The sequence below is a fragment of the Apium graveolens genome, chromosome 4 (genome assembly GCF_009905375.1).
Source record: "Apium graveolens cultivar Ventura chromosome 4, ASM990537v1, whole genome shotgun sequence".
Lineage (NCBI taxonomy): Eukaryota > Viridiplantae > Streptophyta > Magnoliopsida > Apiales > Apiaceae > Apium > Apium graveolens.
In genome coordinates, this window is record NC_133650.1 from 298,958,107 (window position 1) to 298,978,630 (window position 20,524).

At 36.9% G+C, this 20,524-nt stretch overlaps 2 protein-coding genes across 2 annotated transcripts; both read left to right on the top strand.

Annotated features, from left to right (window-relative positions):
• The first annotated feature begins 8,137 nt into the window (after nt 1-8,137).
• Nucleotides 8,138-14,000, top strand: LOC141721344 (glycerophosphodiester phosphodiesterase GDPDL3). Its single transcript, XM_074524251.1, has 9 exons — nt 8,138-8,335; nt 9,542-9,835; nt 10,531-10,646; nt 10,776-11,274; nt 11,674-11,712; nt 11,869-12,147; nt 12,321-12,463; nt 12,712-13,198; nt 13,440-14,000. Exons 1-9 carry the CDS (start codon nt 8,209-8,211, stop codon nt 13,742-13,744), a joined length of 2,289 nt encoding a protein of 762 aa, XP_074380352.1. The 5' UTR covers nt 8,138-8,208; the 3' UTR covers nt 13,745-14,000.
• A 2,221-nt stretch (nt 14,001-16,221) lies between these two features.
• Nucleotides 16,222-20,051, top strand: LOC141721345 (beta-1,2-xylosyltransferase). The gene is made up of 3 exons (XM_074524252.1): nt 16,222-17,209; nt 18,262-18,411; nt 18,764-20,051. Exons 1-3 carry the CDS (start codon nt 16,556-16,558, stop codon nt 19,484-19,486), a joined length of 1,527 nt encoding a protein of 508 aa, XP_074380353.1. The 5' UTR covers nt 16,222-16,555; the 3' UTR covers nt 19,487-20,051.
• The last annotated feature ends 473 nt before the right edge of the window (nt 20,052-20,524 follow it).

The window sequence follows — 20,524 nt, forward strand, 5'->3', positions numbered from 1 at the left end:
CTAACCCGATGGATATTCCTCATCCGTCGAGTGACTCTGCACCACCTCAAACTTCATTTATCTCAAGTGCAGAAGAATTAATGGTTGTACAGTCACTATTAGGATTGAGAGAGAAGAGTGTTTTGAGTGAGAGTCTGGGTTGCTCCCAGGAAAAAGGAGAGGAAAATAGTGAAACTATGCAATCCATTTCTTCAGGATTGGAAAAAGAGAGTGAGAGGAGTCCCACCTTAGATGGTGAAGGTGAGGGTGGGGAGCCAGGGTGAGACCCTGATGCATCAAAAGAGAGAAAACGAGAGAAATGCAGGTATTGGAGCTATAAGGGTGGATGTCATTGCTAGCGAGTCAATGAATGTCCAGGATGTAGACAGAGAGGGACTATCTCAGCAACCTTAAGTTGTTATAGATTCCACCTCCCTTGATGCTGAGGTATTTACTCACCCTATTCCAGCTTATCAACTTCTAGCTGAACAGGGCAATGACAATACAGAAAGGATGCTCAATCTGGTGCATACCACACAATCTATGCTAAGAGCTAAGGATGCCATCACAGTTGTGCCCTCTACAGATGGTGATGTGGATTATGAGACTGGTGGTTCAGCTGATTTCTTTGGTGATGGAAGTGGGGATAGTGAAGATGAAGCAATGGACATAGGGGGAGAAGTAGGTTCCAGTTGAAGATCAGGTATGCCATCATGGGCATTTTTAAAGCACTGTGATGAGCACTACTTCAAGACAATTCTGATCTAACTAATCAATCAGACAAATACTGCTCTTCAAACCACTACAAATGCCAGCACCAAGAAGCTCCTTCAGGCACATCTAGCCTCTCTGCAACTTCAACAAATTCAAGGCTTCTAACATGCTAGGGATGTAAACACCATCAGGGGTGATATTGAGGAGATGAAGAAGGCCATTTCAGATAAGATGGATTCTAAGCTTCCAGAAACTACAATGCTTGACATCAAGAGGCAATTAAGGAAAAATTCTGATCTTGCAACCAAGATAGAGACCTTGGATACAAGAATGACAGCCATGGAAGAATCTTTAACAGCCATTCATCTTCATCAAGCCCAACAGACAAATTTACTTCAAAAACTGGTGGCTGCTCAAACCCCCTCCTCTACTCAACTTGATGATAACAAAAAGGGGGAGAAAGGACCAAGTGAGGGGGAGAGGCTTCAAATTCAAATCAGTAAAGTGATTGTGCCTTCAATTACTATCTCAAAGCCTCCAGTTACAGACAGTATAGATCTGATAAATGTAGCAGCAGCCAACATTAGAGCAGCTGAAATGAAGCAGTTGAAGCCAATCAACTGGGAGAAGATTGATGAGGATATAAAAAAGAAATTTGGGCTAGTAAAGGAGCCAGAAAAGTCAGCCATCCATCACTCTCAAATCAAGCAGATTTTTGTGATTGAGATGAGCATGAACTATCTGAAAAGGGGACAGTCATCCTGCATCAAATCTCTAAAGGCTGAAATAATACTGAAACCAAGGGTGAACTATCCAAAATTATCATTAAAGAACCCTTTGGATACTGTGTATGAGACACCTAAGCCTGATGAAAAGAAGCTTCTGTCAAGGTCAATTGCTTTCTACAAAGATCCAGCTGATTCAGCTTTGAAAAAGAGAATTGCTAAAATTTTCAGGAATGGGAAAGAAATTTATGTAGTGGCTGGACACCCTCAATTTGCTGAAGCAAAGAGAGAAGAAAAGGCCTGATTGAAGCACGAAAAGAAGCAAGATGCTCTAGATGCTAAAAAGGCTAAACAAAAGAAAGAGCAAATTGCTATCTTGGCCAAGCTACATGCTGTAAATTCATCACAACAAATTCCTGCTCAGCCATCTGAAATCATTGAATCTCAAGATCCAAAGAAGCAAGTTAAACAATAGAAGAAAGCTCTAAGAATCAAGGAATTGGCTAAAAGAACCAAAAGGAAATTGGACATTGTTGATAAGGAATTGGAGAATCAGTTTCTCAAGAAATCCACTCCAACTACAACTCAAGCATCAAAACCCTCTGTGGTATTTGAAGATATCAAGGTGGTGGATCCTTACAGGAACATTCACGGTGAACCTATTATGCCTAAGGATGAGCCAATAGAATGGGAGAACATACCAATTCCTGACTTCAATTTGCCAATCCTTAACAAGCCAAAGAGAACAAAGTCAAGAGCAGTCAAGAAAGTGAAGTTGTCACCTCTCAAATCCAAATCTCTAGTCAAAGCTCAATCTAAAGTCAATAAGGGAGATGACATGTACTTGTGTGACATCAAGGAATTCTCTGATCTAAATCTCTATCTAGATGAACTAGAAGAAGTAAGAGGGATTGATGCATACAGAAACCTACCTGAAAGGCTAGTTTTCAAGTACAAAGGAGGAAAGGAGATTCAATGGCCACTTCACAGGATCCTTCAAGAAAGCCAAGCTGTACTGATTAAGGTTTATTCATCTTTCAAGAAGAACTTTGGGTTCAATGTAACTGCAAGAAGATTGGTTCTAAAGAAAATTGAAGAACTAAGGAGTATTAGAGCTAAAGATGCACTCCCAAAGACTCTAATTATCCCTTACACAGGGAGAAGAGTGCATCTAAGGACCTACTGGATGATGAAGTTCATGGATGACAAAGGAGTGAGAAGATTTTTTAGATTATAAGACCAATTGAGTATCTCTAACAATGAGACTCTCTTGGAGATGCAAGAAAAGTTAAATCTCTCATAATCTGATGAACTGGAATTCCACAGACAGCTCCAGAATCAGATAGAAGAAAATAACAGAAAGCTTGGAAAGAGATCCATACCTTCAAAGAACTAGATAAATCTGCTCAGGCTAGAGGAGTACCTTGAAAATGACTGTGAGCTAAACTTTGTACATTTTGTTAATTGAAGCACTTTACAGTTTTATCTATCTACTTTCAAAGTTGTATTTTTAGGGTGTTTTGTTATCATCAAGTTTCTCTTAATTTATGGCTACAATTCCAGTAGACATAAATTGGGGGAGATTGTTGTGTATATGTTGTGAACTTGATGATTTTATTAACAAAACACCTTGGTAGATTTTACTTAGTGAAATTGTAGCACTCGACAGATAAGGATTATAGTCCCGACGGATGACTCAATATAGATCCGAAGGATGATGATTTATTATCCATCAAGTGAGTAGCTTATGTAACAATAAGTTTGTAGCACATTTCTGCATACACATTGTTTAGACTCTGTAGGTAGTTCTCAAGTCATGTTGACTTTATCTAGATATGCAGAATAGGTTGATTAATTGTACATAGATGATGTCTTGTAATCCTGCATAAATGAAATGAAGTCAAGTGCCAGATTGCTACCCGACGGATAACCAACAATGCCATTCGACGGATGATCATGAACTCGACGGATGATCATGAACTCGACGGATGATCATGAATTCGACGGATAAAGAATTCAAATATCTGTTGACAGTGACAACACAATCACATGCGTCGAGTGTATGCATATGGAATGTGGTAGCCTATTCAACCGGGTTTTCGAGAACAAAAAAGCATTGCCATTTCCATGCTATTATGAAGATATTCAAAGATGCTGAAATAGAGGAATAAAGTAGCATTGTAATAGACTCGATAGTTTTTGTTTTATTATCTTGTCTTATTGCTTTGTAATCTTGGTGATATATAAACCAAGAAGCAGCAAATAGAACAACTAACCGAACTAAGAAACTGAAGAACCAAGAGAGAAATATTTGTAAGCTGCATTCTTAGCAGTTCTCTCATTCTTAGTTATTGTTCATTTGTAAGCAGCTGTGAGCATTTTGCTACACAGAGTTCTCTCGATATATATTATATATCTCTGGTGGAATCATTCAAATCCACCAGAAAGTTTTTAAAGACTCTTGTTTTTAATTACTTGTGTTTTGATTCATTTCAAGTGATTATTCCGCATTCTGCTAATCAATTCACACTGATATATTATATATATATATTTGAGTTAGAACAATTTTTATTCAAGAAAAAGTTTCAAGAATTCCATTCAACCCCCCTTCTGTAATTCATGTTATATTGTTAAGGGACTAACACCCATCCATAAAGCTAAGCATCTTGTGACCCACAATTGCGTCTATCAGAGTATCTATCCTTGGCAGCGACAAACAATCCTTTGGGCATGCATCATTCAGATTAGTGAAATCCACACACATTCTCCACTTTCCATTAGTCTTCTTTGCCATTACAGGATTTGCTAATCATTCCGTAAACTGTATCTCTTCAATGAAACCAGCCTCTAAGAGCATCTCCGCTTATTTCTTGATGGCTTCTTACCTTTCAGGGGCAAAACTCATTTTCTTTTACTTCACGGTCTTCCGATTAGGATCCATGTTCAAATTATGGGTGATCAACTCCGGGTCTATACCGGGCATATCTGTTGCCGACCACACAAACACATCATTATTCTCTTTCAAGAACCTTACTAACTTCCCTCTAAGGGACTCCTCCAACGATGCTCTAATAAAAGTTACTCTTTCGGGGTCCTCGGGAGCCAAAGGAACTGGGATCAAGTCTTCCGCTGGTTTTCCTCGTTTCTCATCATTCTCACGGATATCCAGGTCTTCAATAGGAAAGACCTGCCCCCTACTCCATCTTCCCTCAGCGAGGCTACATAACAACTTATGACCATCTTCTGGTCTCCCCTTTCTTATCCTATTCCGTCTCTGGTTGGAAACTTGATCACGGAATGGTAGGACGAGGGGACTGCCCTGAAGGCATGTATACACGTCCTTCCCATGATCACATTATTTGTTGATCCATCCTTCACTACCATAAAGTTCAACATCTGCGTGGCTTGTCTTGGCTCCTGACCCATTGTCAGAGGTAGCTTAAATATCCCTTCCACGGGGCATTCGACTCTAGCGAAACCATATATTGGCATATCAGTTGGGGTTAATTGAGAGTCATTGTAACCCATCCTTATGAAGGTATTATAGACTAAGATGTCTACCGATGCTCCATTGTCTACAAGGACTCTTTTCACCGGGATGTTCCCTATTATGGGTGTTATGACTAGGGGATCGCCATGGGGAAACTTGACCCCTTCCAAGTCGAAATCATCAAATATCATTGCTACTCCCGTCCTAACCCTTTTCGGAGCTTCCCCCACTTTATGCATGACTTCTCTAGCATAAGCTTTCCTTGAGTTTTTAGACGAACCAGCAGCAGTTGGTCTTCCAAAGATTGTGTTTATCACTGGTACTCGGGGTTGAGGATTGTGCCCCTGATCATCTTGGTCCCTCCTACGATCATCAAAGTTCCTTCTTCTATTATTGTTAATTTCTTTCTCCTATTTCTCTGTCTTTAGTATACTTACTCAATCTCCCTTATCGGATAATAAATTCAATTTCATCCTTCAGTTGTCGGCATTCATCGGTGTCATGACCAGCATCCTTATGAAATCGATAATATTTGCTCTTATCTAGCTTAGCAGGATCATCTTTCAACAGCTTAGGCCATCGAACATCCCTATATCTCTCAATTTCCATCAAGATTTGGCTCATAGGATCATTCAACCTAGCATACTCAGTGAATTTTTGTCCAGGCCCTCCCTTCTTCGGGGTTGAGTCAATGTCTTTATCAACTCTAGGATACTTATCATTTGCATTGTATTCTTGATCAGTCTTTCGCTTCTTACCACCAGCGGGCTCGTTGTTCACTATTGTCTTCTTCATACTTTCCTCCACCTTTATATACTTCCCGACCTTATCTTGGAGCTGCAACATGCTTTCTGGGGGGCTCTTAACTAAGGACATCTTGAAGAACTCGTCTTTAGTCCCTTATTGCAGTGCTATCATAGCTACCTTGTCGTCAAGATCCGGGACCTTCAAAGCTTCCTTCGTGAAATGATTCAGATAGTCTCTTAGGGACTCCTTCGCTCCTTGCACAATGCCCATGAGGGATGCTGAAATTTTCTCATGCACTCTGCCACTAAGAAATTGCTTGATGAAAGCTTGGCTCAAATCTTTGAAAGATCCAATCGAGTTTGGGGGTAGACGGGTGTACCACCTTTGAGGCATACCCGACAGGGTTTGAGGAAATGTCCGACACTTGATAGCATCATTCACGGGATGTAACAACAGGGCGTTAGAGAAAGTCCTGACATGATTAGCCGGGTCGCCAGTACCATCATACGCTTTGATGGTGGGCATCTTAAATTTTCTTGAGATGTGGGTATTTATTATCTCTTCAGTGAACGGTGGAGTTGAATCATCGGGATCTCCTAGAGGCATCAGATCACTAGGATCAGCTCTTAGGGCTGGAGCCCTCCTTGGTGTTGGGCCTTCCAAGTCTATAACAGGAGGAAGATCCTTTTGTCTTGTGGTTGGTGGAGGTCTCAATGTCAAGTGTATCTCTAAATCACGCTTCAGTCTTTTAATCTCAGCTTCATGTGCCCTACTCCTTTCTTGTACATCTTGGTGAATCATCCTTTGAGTATTCCTGGGCTTTTGATAGTTGTCAAGCATCGGCTCATTACCAGCACGTCTCCTCATTGGAGCTACTTCGTCATCCGACGAGTCAGAATCTCTAGCTGAATAAGGTCCAGAGAATTCTGGATTCTCAGGAATAGGTTCTAAACCACCGACATATGAGGGTGTCCGTCTTGCTCTTTCAGTTTGATTAGAGGGTCCACCTCCTCCAATCTCGGGATATATAGGCATCCCATAAGGTGGGTTGGTGGTTCCAGGAGTTACGAACGTCGAGTATTCATAATTAACAGGCCGAGGGTTTATGCTCGCATGCATGATGCAGCTGCTGGAACCCGGGATTCGTTCCTTGGGGCAGATCTTGGATTGGGGGATTCGTCTCTTAAGGCTGGGCTTCAGATGCCCCTACTGAGATCCCTCTTTGAGTGGAGGTATAGGTTGAGTGCGGGGATATCTCTACCAGCGATGAAATTGTTTGGGTTATCCCAGCCCGTGTTCCTTCAGGGACGTTGTTTCCGCTCCGTGCGTTCACCATGGTTATTGTTATTTTCCCCCCAGAAGGCGCCAAATGTTATGAGTAAAAAATTAGGGTGTATTTAATGCTAGGGTTCGTGAGCTTCAAGACTCTATTTGACTGCTCTCGTACTTCATGACTCAATCTGCCTTCACAAGATGCATACGTACCTTGTTTGTGCTAAAGATCAAGTCAAAAAACGTAGTTTTGATTTGTGGGCTGAGACCCCTTATATAGGCATAGGATGCCCTGAATTGGATTAGGGTTTGGAGACTTGGTGGATAAGTCTTAAATGTAAAATAGACTTTGGAGTTCTAGAATGTAGGGATTTGTTTTCTTATAGGATCATGTGGCTTAAGGACTACTCTTTTGAGAGTTTGATTCTGATTTGAACTTGTTTTCTAAATCACAACTTGTGTCGATACTAGCCCTACGAATTTTAATAATAAAACTTTGGTTTGCGAGCCCTTTGAGCCGAATTAATGACATACTAATTGTTGGGCCTTAATAATTGGGTTTCGTCCGTGGACCAAATCAGGCACAATTAATATGCTTATTTATTACGCAGTTAGGATTATTTGTATCCCCTATCAGGATAAAAAATCAACATCTTCCTACAATAGTCAATAATTTAATAAAATTTTAAGATTTATAAAAGACTTAAACAAATCCATCAAAATCGATACATCTTATTATTAACCTTATAATTTTGTAATAATTTTTTCCAAATTCAAATTTAAATCACCTAAATTTAAAAAACAAACTGAGATTTTATTGAATACAACCAAATTTTAAAATTAAAATTGACCAAGTATAAATAAAGATTTTGTATGGAAATCAAATATTCCAAATTTTCTAAAATCCATAAAAGATCTTTTAAAACCCCAATTAACCCCTCTTAAAGGCTCTGTATAATTGTCAAAGATGCACAGTTGTCCTGCAGTAGAAATTCTTAGAAGATGATAAGAATGGGCTCAAATAAGTAGAAACTAAATTTAGTGTGCATTTACTAATTACATACGCATGAGGTAATATTAACTATAAGTGTACATTTCCAGTACAAACTATTAACTGCCCATAAACAGAAAGACGTATGTTTGCTTACAGCTGTTGCATGTCAGTATGCCATTTAACTAGACTAGATACTATAATTAATTTAGATACATCTTGTACGCTGATGTTTTATTGTACTATTGTCCTTTTCTTTTACCACTACTCATAAAAAATCGCGGCCGAAAATGTTGTTAAAGGCGGCAAGTACTACAGGCGTCTTGCTTCTTTGCTTAGTTGTGTTTGCTACTGCTGATGCTTCTCAGAGATCATCTGCTAAACACAACACCTCCTCTTTATGGAAGACGTTGAGTGGTAACTTTGTTATCTTTCTTTTTCGAGGTTAATAAGTCCGGTTAACGAGAATCGAAACTTTAATCGTGACAGTGTTTTTAATTCGTTGTTTGGAATGTTCCCGTTAACCAGAGCCCCTGCATACACATTTACTTTCTTTCTTTTAATTTCACTGTGGCTAGGGACGGATAGAATTTTAGTTTAGGGGAGCATGGGGAAAATTTTGAGAATACCCCTTTATATTTTTTTGCAATTTTGAGAGGGCACTTTCATATATTTTCAAAAAAAATAATGGTGAAAAAACGTAAAATTTGATTTTACGCAGGACACCGGTGTCTCTTACTAGATCCCCCCGTGACTGTGGCCCAACTGATCCACATGCAAACAAGTATAACAAATTAGATTTGTTGTGATTAATAAATATCGCTCTATCCAGTGTAATTGCAATTTCTTTAGTTTCATTTAACGTCTTGATATTTCTAATTTCTATAGAACAGTCCTATGATTGCAATTTGCACTATTTATTGTTATTGCAATTTCTTCAACTTGCTTTAATTTGTTGCTTGCCTATCTTATGTGCACTTACAAGAGACTTTTGCAGAAACACTTAAGTAAAAACTTTTACCAATCATTGGTTTGGCTACTATATGAATTGAATTGCCTATGTGATTAGATATCATTGTGGAATAAAGTAGCCCTCAGATGTTCTTGCTATTACACATTTTGGCAAAAACAACCTTCTGAAATATATTGATGATAAGGCGCTTAAGTTGAAAAGTGAGGAGAATGTCTAGCATGCGATGTAGTGACTGAAAGCAGCTAGACTTCTGTATTATCTAAGAAACTTACAATGAGCAAGTTTTTGTGAAGTAGTTTTCTAAGAGCAGGGTTATACAATTGTTTCTCTGCTTATTTGTGCGAGTGTATCAGTTATTTCATTAGGATGAAGTTAGTATGGAGTTTAGCGAACAATCTTCTTCTAAATTTGGTTTAGTGGTCTTTACTCTTTCTTGCATCAGTACTCCCCTCTCGAGCTCACTCTCTCTGCCTGGGATTGAAAAAGAGATAGAATGCAATAGTTTGGAACTCGTCTATATTAGGAATAGTTTGAAACTGATACAAGATCGTAAACTGTACAACTTCTTGTTTTTTTGGTTTTATTACATTATGCGATAATTCTCTTCTGTTTTTTAAGATTGAAAATTTAAATTTGTATTCCTTTTGTAGGAGATGTGCCTTTAACTATTGCACGTGGTGGCTTTTCTGGAATATTTCCTGATTCCAGTTTGTACGCATACAACTTGGCATTGATGATTGGTTCGCCTAATATGATCTTGTGGTGTGATGTACAACTAACACGTGATGGAGCTGGGATCTGTTTCCCAGAACTGACTCTTGATAATGGTTCTGACATTTGGAGCCTTTTTGACAAAAGGAAGAAATCGTACCTTGTTAATGGTGCTAGTAGGTCGGGATGGTTCTCAGTGGATTTCACTTTAGACACTCTCACAAAAATATCCTGTAAGTCAGGCTTTCTTATATTAATCTTATCAAAAAGATGAATGAGAAATTATTATGGGAAAAAAAAAAAGAGTACTGATGTCCCTGTCAGAGGCTTTTACACATAAGATGTATGGGATCGCATGCTGCACATGTTATATCATGCCTGTTTTTCGACTGCACGTTTATACCTTTCAAATATATTTTGTTCCCTAACCACCATACTGGAAGTGTTAACTTACGTTTTGTTTCTAGAGGGATAGGGTGGGTGGAGTTGCAGAAAAACCTAGATTAATTCCGTTTCAGGCCATTTCTCGAAGAGGGAAGTGTTCTCAGGCTTGTTGAGTTGTTGTTTAAGTTGCTTTATCTTTAAGGCCATCTTTTGCATTTTCTATCGGTGCTAAAGAAAACAACTAAGAGGCTTGTAATAAGTTCCCGGGCAAAAATTTATACTCGTGACCATTAATTAATATTTTGCAGTTTTACGTGATCTTTTAATACTTATCTAATTAAAAAATAATACTTTGAGAGCTTGCTAAAGTTATTCAAGCATTTGCCTTCTCACCATAAATATATATGTTATAAGCCTGGATCTTTTAGTGACATCTCGGTACGCTTAAACCTCTGATTGGTACTTAGAGCGGCTTCAGCATATTTCTTTTAAAATGTTGTTGATGACTTAAATGGACTAACAATCTTCTTTGTAAACTTAACAGTAACACAGGGAATTTTCTCCCGTCCCAATATATTTGATCAGAGCTTGTTCCAAGTAGTTACTGTTGAAGAGGTGGCTAGGCAGTTGAAACCACCTGGATTATGGTTAAATATTCAGGTAACCATCATCATGCATGCTGTTTGCATTTTGATTCCTCAAATTAGCTAAATATGAGGCAAGTAGTTTTGACTTCTGATCTTTGAGCTATTAATCAAGCCATCTTATGCCTTTCTAATTTCTTTGCAGCATGATGCATTTTTCAGTGAACATAATTTGAGCATGAGCCGCTTCGTAATCTCTGCATCTAGAAGTGTCGTCGTGAACTATATTTCATCACCAGAGGTCAACTTCTTGAGAAATATTGTTCCACGATTTAAGGGAAGCCCAACAAAACTTATATTTCGCTTTCTAGGACAGGGTATTGAGCCTTCCACAAACCAATCCTATGGTTCACTCTTAAACAATCTGACATATATCAAAACATTTGCTTCCGGAATTTTAGTTCCAAAAACATTCATATGGCCTTTGGATAGAGATCTATATTTGGAGCCGCATACCTCACTTGTGTTGGATGCTCATAGAGAGGGACTAGAAATTTTCGCATCTGACTTTTCAAATGATGTACCTTTTGCTTATGATTACAATTATGATCCTGTAGCTGAGTATTTAAATTTCATCGACAACGACAACTTTTCAGTGGACGGCGTGCTTTCTGATTTCCCAATAACTCCATCAGAGGCCATAGGTACACTTTTGCATTAGTTCTTTACATATTTTATCTTGTTTACTTGTATGTTGGCTCACTATTTTACTAAGAAAACTACATGTTAGTTGACTATTGATTTGGAGAGGACATGTAATTTTTCTCAAAATCCATTAGTTTACAATAACAGGATTCTGGGCGACGCAGGCCCTGGTTCTCCTTAATGTTGCTTGATGCAATTTTAATATACGTCCAAGTAGTGATGAAATAAGATAATTTTCCTATGGGCCGGGGTACCTTTCCTCCCGAGTCCTGACACTGTAAACTTCATTGAATACTACGTTAGAAATAGTTCCAACTTATGTACAAATGTTCTAGTGTTATTTAATAATAAATTAATATTACATTTAGCCTTTTTGTTGATTATTTCTGATGCTGCAGATTGCTTCTCTCATATGGGCAATAATCTGTCTGGACCAGGTATGACGTTAATACATAAATTTTTTTGTGTACACCATCCTTTCTTTTTTCAGTTTGTTTGAAAACATCCGAATTCATTGTTAAAAAGCTGTTTGAAATATGGTTTCACAAATGTAGACTCGCCAAGTGATTTAGTATTTTGGTCCCTCCTTGCAGCAAACCCTTTGGTCATTTCACATGAAGGAGCAAGTGGAGTTTACCCTGGTTGTACTGATTTAGCATATAAACAAGCTATATTAGATGGAGTTGACGTTCTTGACTGTCCTGTTCAAATGACTAAGGATGGAACTCCATTTTGTTTAGGCTCTATAAACCTTATAGATGGAACTACGGCTGCTCAAACTTTCAGCAACCAAATTACAAACATCCCTGAACTTGACGGTAACGGAATTTTCTCATTCAGCCTTGACTGGAGTGACATCCAAAGTCTGAAACGTAAGTTTAACGTCTGTTTACACTTTCTATACGTAAGCTGGTGATCTGAAATTGATGGACAAAAAATTGGAAAATGTTAGCATGTGTGATAAATTGTGACATTTGCATCTTTCATAATTATGAGGATTCGTAGCATACTGATAGATAGTTATGTTTATAAATTTTCATTGCAGCTGTGATCTCAAATCCTTATCGAGATGCATCATTGTATCGGAACCCAAGAAACAAGAATGCTGGAAATTTTTTGGCATTGTCTGATTTTTTGGCCTTAGCAAATAATGCAAGTTCTGTTTTAGGTGTCTTGATCCGCATCGAGGTGACTTTATTAGTGTGTTTTGATTTCTAGTTATGCATTAGCTAACAGATTCATTATTTAAATTGATTTTTAAAGCAATTATAGCAACTCACATGAACTTGAAGGTTGAATATCAGTTATATGTAGATATTTTAATCAGCAATGATCTTTATTTTGTAGCATGTTTTTCATGCCTTCATTGTCCAACAACTTGTCAATTTCCCCAATACTACTTCTCATGAGCTTGTAAATCTTCCCCCCTCCAACAGAATGCATCCTACCTAGCAGAAAAGCAGGGGTTGTCTGTGATAGACGCTGTTGTTGATTCCTTGAGCAAAGCTGGTTATAATAATCAGACAAGGAAGAAAGTAATGATTCAGTCTTCGAGTAGTGCTGTTCTTATTAAACTAAAGGAGGAGAAAAACAATTATGAGTTTGTTTATGACATTGAGGAGGATATTAGTGACACCTTGAACTCGACCATTTTGGACATAGCAAAATTTGCCAATTCTCTGGTCATCAACAAAAAATCTGTTTATACTGAAAACCAGCATTTCCTTACTGGTGCCACAGATATTGTTTCAAAGCTACAGGCATTCAAGCTAGCTGTCTACGTGGAACTTTTTCAAAATGAGTTTTTTTCTCAAGCATGGGACTGCCTCTCGGATCCATATGTGGAACTAAATTTATTTTTTAGTGGTTCCGGAGTTGATGGTGTCATTACTGATTTTCCTGGGACAGCCAACAGATACAGAAGTAAGTTCTTATCTGCACATCATCAGTTTTCTCCTCTAAAGCTTGTATATTGTTATCATAAAAAAACAATTTGTCTAGTATTTCATTCTCCAGCTTTTCTTCTTTGTAGCTAATACATAGTTATCATATCACTGCCTTTTTATTTTGGAGGAAATGCTTAAGGTCTTTCTTTATCTCACATTCTCGCCTTCTACTCTCTTGCTCTCTTATAATATATGATGGTTTATATTGATAATCACAGGGAACCGCTGCTTAACTTTAGGAAACAAGACACCAAAGTACATGGATCCAGTAGGCGTAGGTCATGATGGCCTCTTAAGTGTGAGCAAAACTCAGCCACCAGCTGAAGCTCCCAACCCAGTGCTGACATTGTCCAATGTGACGGAGCCCCCATTTCCTGCCACTGTCGTTAAACCAGATGCCGATAATAGGACCAGCAGTGGTGCTACAGCACCATCCCCAAAGCAACCAAGTGGGCAAGCTAAAGTAGCTGGAAGCAGTTTCCTGCTGAGCCTTGCAATTCTTCTAGCAACTCTTATACTATAATGAACACATGTCGATTTCTCTCTAATCAGCTACCATATTCCTGGTTTTTTCACTGTGCATGAAGTTTTTAGTCTTTAGATGTTTGGAGCACAGATGAAGATGACTTGTATTTTTTTTTCTAGTTAAGGGTTTTGTGATCTAATGTTTGAAATCAAGAATGCACGATATTTCATTTCTCCTTCGTTGGTGTAAATCAAAATTTGCGTATAGACCTGCAAACAACAAGTATATATAATATCATCTGTCTTGATCTTTATTTTGACCTTATGATTTTCATGAACTGTGTGCATATTGTCATTTTGCGGTATAAACATAAGAACATACAAAACAGATGACTGCTGGCAGATGAATTGATCTTCTGACTTGGAACTTAGAAGGGCTTCCAGTTGTGGTGGATCAATGGCTCTTCCAACACACAATGTAAGATACCTATTTCTTCGACGCCAAACATGACAAACAGCATCAACAAGAAACAGTTTAGCGAGGTGAATACGAACATGTCTGCTCAATGATGATCCAGCCATGCTCTTTGTATTCCAAGTCTAAACGAGTGTATGACCGTTGCACAACTGTAATATTTTTCTCCCTCATATCAAATTTAAATATTTGAATAAATTCAAGAAAAAAGAAAGAGTTTGGGCAAAAAAGCATTTCAGTTATGGCCTATGGGTTGAGAGCCGGGACCTTATTATAGACTTGTAGCTGCGACTCGCGACCCACTATGACTGTAACGAAGCACGCGTGTTTGGCTGACGCATCTTAAATGTGTAAATGTTCCTAAGTTATTTTAAGAAGGGAAGAAAAAGTAATGATTTGTTTAAATATTAGAAATTATTATTACTCCGGTTAATCTTTCTCACACCATGATCTCATTTTTGGAAAAAACGTTTTGAAGTTAAATTGAGTTATATTCAACATCACTTTTTATTCTTTTATTTCGTTTAAAAAATCTAGAGAACATGTTAAAGAAAATGAATAAGTACAAATATTTCCATTTCTCTTCAAATTTGAACTCGGGAATATGGTATGATTTTGCACGCTTAATAAATTTTTAAATCTCAAGATTTGCACATGTGATTCACAAATGTTCCTTTTTATTTCTAACGTACAGAAAACGTATTTTTTAATTTTGGATTGGGAAAAAAATTGAAGGACCGGAAAAAAACTCGATGTAAATTGAGAGATTCAAGATTAAAAAGATATGTTTTCAGGACAAAAATAAACACTTTTGAACTATAAGAACGGATGAATATGTTCATGCGTAGCAAAAAAAGGAATATGTTCATGCAAATCCCAGGATTAAAAGATTATTAAGAACTTCTACAATATACCTCTAATATACTGGCTTAATGGTATCTTAAATTCAAAATTTAAGAAATTTGACATAAAATATCACTTCAAGAAACTCCTATCAATCCTTTAAAAATTTGATATGCTCTTCATCTTACTTATTTTTATTTTTAAAGAATCTTATCTCATTCCTTATTCAGTTTATATGAATAAAATATTCATTTCCCTCCATTCTAATATTCTTTTTCTTGTCTTTCTCTCTTTCCTTCCTATATTATAATAATAAAAAGGAGTCTATATAAGGAATATTGTTAGAATTAATTTTTCTTATAATATTTTAAATTACTAAAATTCTAATATTTTATAATAATATTTATAAGGAATGGATAAAGAGGCTCTTCAAGATGTTTTTGGCGAAGTTTGTATCGTTAAAATTCTTTATTTTGAGTTGTACTCACACTTAGGGGGCTTTAATTAAAGGTTTTTTTGGTACTTACTCAATTATGAGAGGGAGTTTATTCATTTCAGATTTTAAATATTGATAATAATTATGAGAGGGATTTTGACAGAGTTTATAAAGAGATCTTGCAGAATTTTGTTGATTTTGTAAAATTTTCCGGAAATCTTTCAAAATCTCATGTATTTTAAATATATTTCAAAAGATTAAAATGAACCAGTAAATTCATCAAAATCTATCAATCTTTCAAATAAAAAAAATCCAACACTATCGGATTTTGATAGATATTTTAAAAATCAAATTGATTATTGTTAGATTTCAGTAAATTTTTTAAAATCTAAATTGAATACACTCAGATTTTAAAAGACTTTTTTAATCTCTATTGAATACCATCAAATTTTAAAAAATTATTTAAAATCTAAACTGAATATTTTTGATTTCAATAATCCAAATAATCTTTTAAAATTTTGATTAAATACATCTCTTAATTATTTTCATAAGCACGCATCTCAAAAGAGAAAAACAAAATTTATCAGAAAGAGATAAAATTCTAAATTAAGAAAGTTATTGATTATAACGATATAAAGAGCCAACAATTAAACCAACATATGCAAACGAAATTACAACGAAAACGTTAGAGTAAAATGATTGATTACAGTGTCAACAAATAAAAAATGAAGTGATTTAGGTAATTCCACTGGTACACACATGGAGCAACACATACATGATACAACAAAAATCTCAACTGTGTATTCTGGATCTGTGGAAACCCAATAGAAAAACCAAAGATCTCTCTCCCCACTCATCTCTCTCTCTCCCCTCTGTTCACTTCTTGGATCGGAGGAAGAAAGACAGAGAGACACCAACTACATCTCTCTCCTCCCTCTCTCTCTCTCTCCTCCGTTTACTTCTCGGATCGGAGGAAGGAAGAAAGAGAGAGACACCAAGTTCATCTCTCTCTCTCTCTTCCTCCTCCGTTTACTTCTCGGATCGGAGGAAGAAAGAAAGAAAGAGAGAGACACCAACTAAAACTTCAACTACACAAACAAAAAGAACAAATAAAAATGAAGACCAGAACATTAAAAATAATAATACTCCTCTTCTTCATCAACACAATCACTCTTTTTCTCTACTTCTCATCTCACCCAGACTACTTAAAACACCACTCTCCTAACTCTCCTCCTCCACCTCCTCAACCTCTTCATCATTTCTTGGGCTTTTCTCAGCCCAATTCATTCTCCAAGCCCTGGCCCATTCTCCCCTCTTATCTCCCCTGGTCTCAAAACCCTAATGTCAAATTCGGATCATGTGAAGCTTATTTCGGTAATGGCTTCACTCGCCCTCTCTATCTCCTCAACTCTTCTTCACCGTTTTCGCCTTCCGGTTCGGGCTGGTTTCGATGTTATAAGAGTGATACTTTGTTGAGTTCTGTTTGTGAAGCTTCGATTATTAGGATGAATGTTGATAAGATTAATATGTCTCATGGTGGTGAGGCGTTGGAGAGTGTGATTGGCAGAGAGGAGGATGATGAGTTGCCGGTTTTTGAGGCTGGAGCTTTCGATATTCGGGTTGAAGATGAGAAAAAGTTTGGGGAGAAGCTTGTTACTCCACATTTGCTTGGCCGTGTTTATCCGCACGGGGAGGTTATTAGGCATACATTGCGGGATTTGATCAAGTCGATTGTGTTGGTCCCGAGAAGCGAGTTTAAGTGCTCCGAGGTAATCAAGATTGTCTCTTTGTATGCTTGCATTTTAGTTTTGTTTGATTGTATAGTATAGTTTAATAATTAATAGTAAAGTAATCAAGATTGCGTCTTTTGCTGCATTTATGAATTTGTCTTGTTATTGTTTGGTTCACTAGTATTTAATGCCAGTATAACTTGTAGGTTAAGAGAATTAGGATAAGAAAGCAACTTTAGTTTTTACTTATTATGCTGAATAAGCTTAGCAATGGATCAGTATTCTTAGTGATATATAGAGTTCAGCATTAGAATCGATGCATGCCTTTGCGATGGTTCGGGTTGGTTGAGGTTTATTATCATTGGATTCGGAAAGTGAAGGCGCAAAGACTTTAAAAAAAAAATTAAGTGAATATTTATTGCTATCATGCTATGATATGCCCTTCTAATCTCCACAAGTGTAACCTTTTTTGTTTTGAACAATTTCAAAAGTTTAAATATTCACACGCACACGGTATAATTGCATTGAGGAATCCACTAGAATAAGCCTTGCAGATAGCTGTCACTTGAGGGGTTTCTGTAGAAGTTGGATTTTTTGATTTCTTGGAGGCGTGCTCAAGAATTTTGTTTGTACTAATGTCCATCATTTAGTCGTTGAAGATAGATATATAACTACATTATACATACAATCCCACGTGCTTATAGGCTACTAGGGATTTTGGAAGGAATGTTGTGGGCTTTGGCAGGAGAAACGCACTTCCATTCAAATTCTATGTCAAAACAAGAATGCTATTGGTTATTATGTATAAATTATCAAATAAACAAGTGAAAGTGTCACAAAACCTTTTAAGAAAGTAAATATAAACTCATGTGAATAAGTGCAGATTAGACTTTCTTGTTTTTCAGTATTACACCATAAATAGTCATCACTTATTGTTACGACACTTCTAACTTCTAATATTAAGAAATAATATGGAATACCAATGTCGTGAAAGTCTTATCCATGATTTACCATGCAATAAATGACTACAGATGTATCTTTTAACTTACAGTTGTGTGTTAAAGTTCTTGACTTTAAAGTATCTTCTTCAGTGGGTTGACGAACCAACACTTTTGGTTACACGCTTTGAGTATGCAAATCTGTTTCATACAGTTACAGATTGGTATGCTGCATATGTGGCTTCTAGAGTAACCGGCTTGCCAAATCGGCCTCATCTGGTGTTCGTAGATGGTCACTGCATGGTATGTATGCTCGGCTTCACCTCATTGCTGTATTTCTCTAGATTGTAATTCTTCTTGTTGGTGTCATGATAATTGTGCGCTTGCAAATTCATAATGTGCTATCTTTCAGTTATTAATATTCCATGTCTTTCAGTTATTAGGCTGAGGCACACATTAGCTTTTGCTTTTCAAATTGTTCAAAATTTTTATGTCCTAATGTCTTTAAAGAAGAAAGGTATATTTTGATGTATATTTAAGTGACTGCAACAAACTTGTGGATATTTTAAGTGCTTGTGTGCTTGTCTACTTACCTGGTTAATTTAACCATTATGCAGCATAGAATTATCTTCTTAATGTCTTGGCAATGTTCCAGGCACCCTTAGAAGAAACATGGAGAGCAATGTTCTCGAGCCTAAGATATGCTAAAAATTTTAGTGGACCTGTTTGTTTTCGCCATGCTATCCTATCACCTATAGGATATGAAACTGTCTTATTTAAAGGGCTGACTGAAGATGTAGACTGCCATGGAGCTTCTGCTCATGATCTGTGGCAACAACCTGATGACCGGAGAACAGCTCGCATATCTGAGTTTGGCGAGATGATAAGAGCTTCATTTGGATTTCCAGTGGATAGGCACCAAACTTTGAAGCCCGACGCAGGTCTAAATGTTCTGTTTGTTCGGCGTGAGGATTACTTGGCTCATCCACGCCATGCTGGTAAGGTTCAATCAAGGCTCAGCAATGAACAACAGCTTTTTGATTCTTTAAAGATCTGGGCATCAGAACATGTAGATTGCAAAATTAATTTAGTCAACGGAATATTTGCCCATATGCACATGAAAGAGCAGGTGCGAGCAATTCAAGATGCCTCGGTCATTATTGGGGCTCATGGAGCAGGTCTCACTCATATAGTGTCAGCCTCCCCAAAAGCAGTTATTGTAGAGATCGTTGCTGCTGAATTTATGCGCCCGCATTTCGCACTTATTGCAAAATGGAAAGGGTTAGAGTACCATCCTATATTCTTAAAGGACTCTTATGTTAAACCTTTAGTTGTCAAACAGAAACTCGATGGCATCTTAAAAAGCCTTGGATGCTAAAATAGATTTGTTGGTTTAGATGAGATACAGTTAACCCTGGATTGCTGGCAAGTAGGGTGATGGGAGGAAAGACCGGGTGTTCAAAATTTGACAATGAAATTGTCGTGTGCTCAAATTTGCAAGGATTCTACGAGGTCTGCGCCGCAATTGCTTTTGGCGTACATCGACAGGTTACTCTTTCCTGTTATGCACATCATCCGTTTGGTTGTTAAAAGTGTGGTACAAACCGTTTTTTTTTGGTGCCGAGTTCTAAAGTTGGGTGGTCTAGACGGGGTTATATTATGGGAGAGGATTTAGTGTTGGTCTTCAGAATTCGGGAACATGGACGTTTTTCACCAAGTTGCAGGGTAAAATATTTAACAAGTTGGAGCGACTTTTTCTTTGAAGACCATTGTGATTGTAACTGAAGGTTTATAACAGTTGAGGGGTTGCTGCTGATCCTGGGCTCTTGATTTGTCGGGAATTCAGAAACTAGTAATTACCATACCACACGTATTGTATGTTATGTTATAGAATATACATTTTAATTTTTTTTAATAATTTACTTGCTGAAATTACTTAATTACTTAATTACCCTTACTTAATTGTTCTAATTTTAATTATTGGGTTGATCATTTGAAGTCAACTTACTCTATTATTTTACCAATTTGAATCCTATTTTATATCAAATTCTGTATCACTATAATTTATATTAAATTTAACTTCTTCTACCAATTTAAATTTTAATTCATATCGAGTTTTATATCATTCTAATTTGTTACTTCACACTAAATTAAATTTAAACAAACTAAATATAATTCTTAAAATTTAGTTGATATATAATGTGACTCGGGTTAAGATAAAATAATAATACTATCAATCCTGCTAAAAAAATTATACAAATGAACTTGGATAAACAAAATAATATATTTTATTTATCCAAGATAAAAAAATATATTATACAATTGATTCACACTAACACAAAACTAAAATAAAAATACAATTCGATCAACAAAAGTAAAATAATATATACTAATTATTCAGTCTAAAACAAAATTA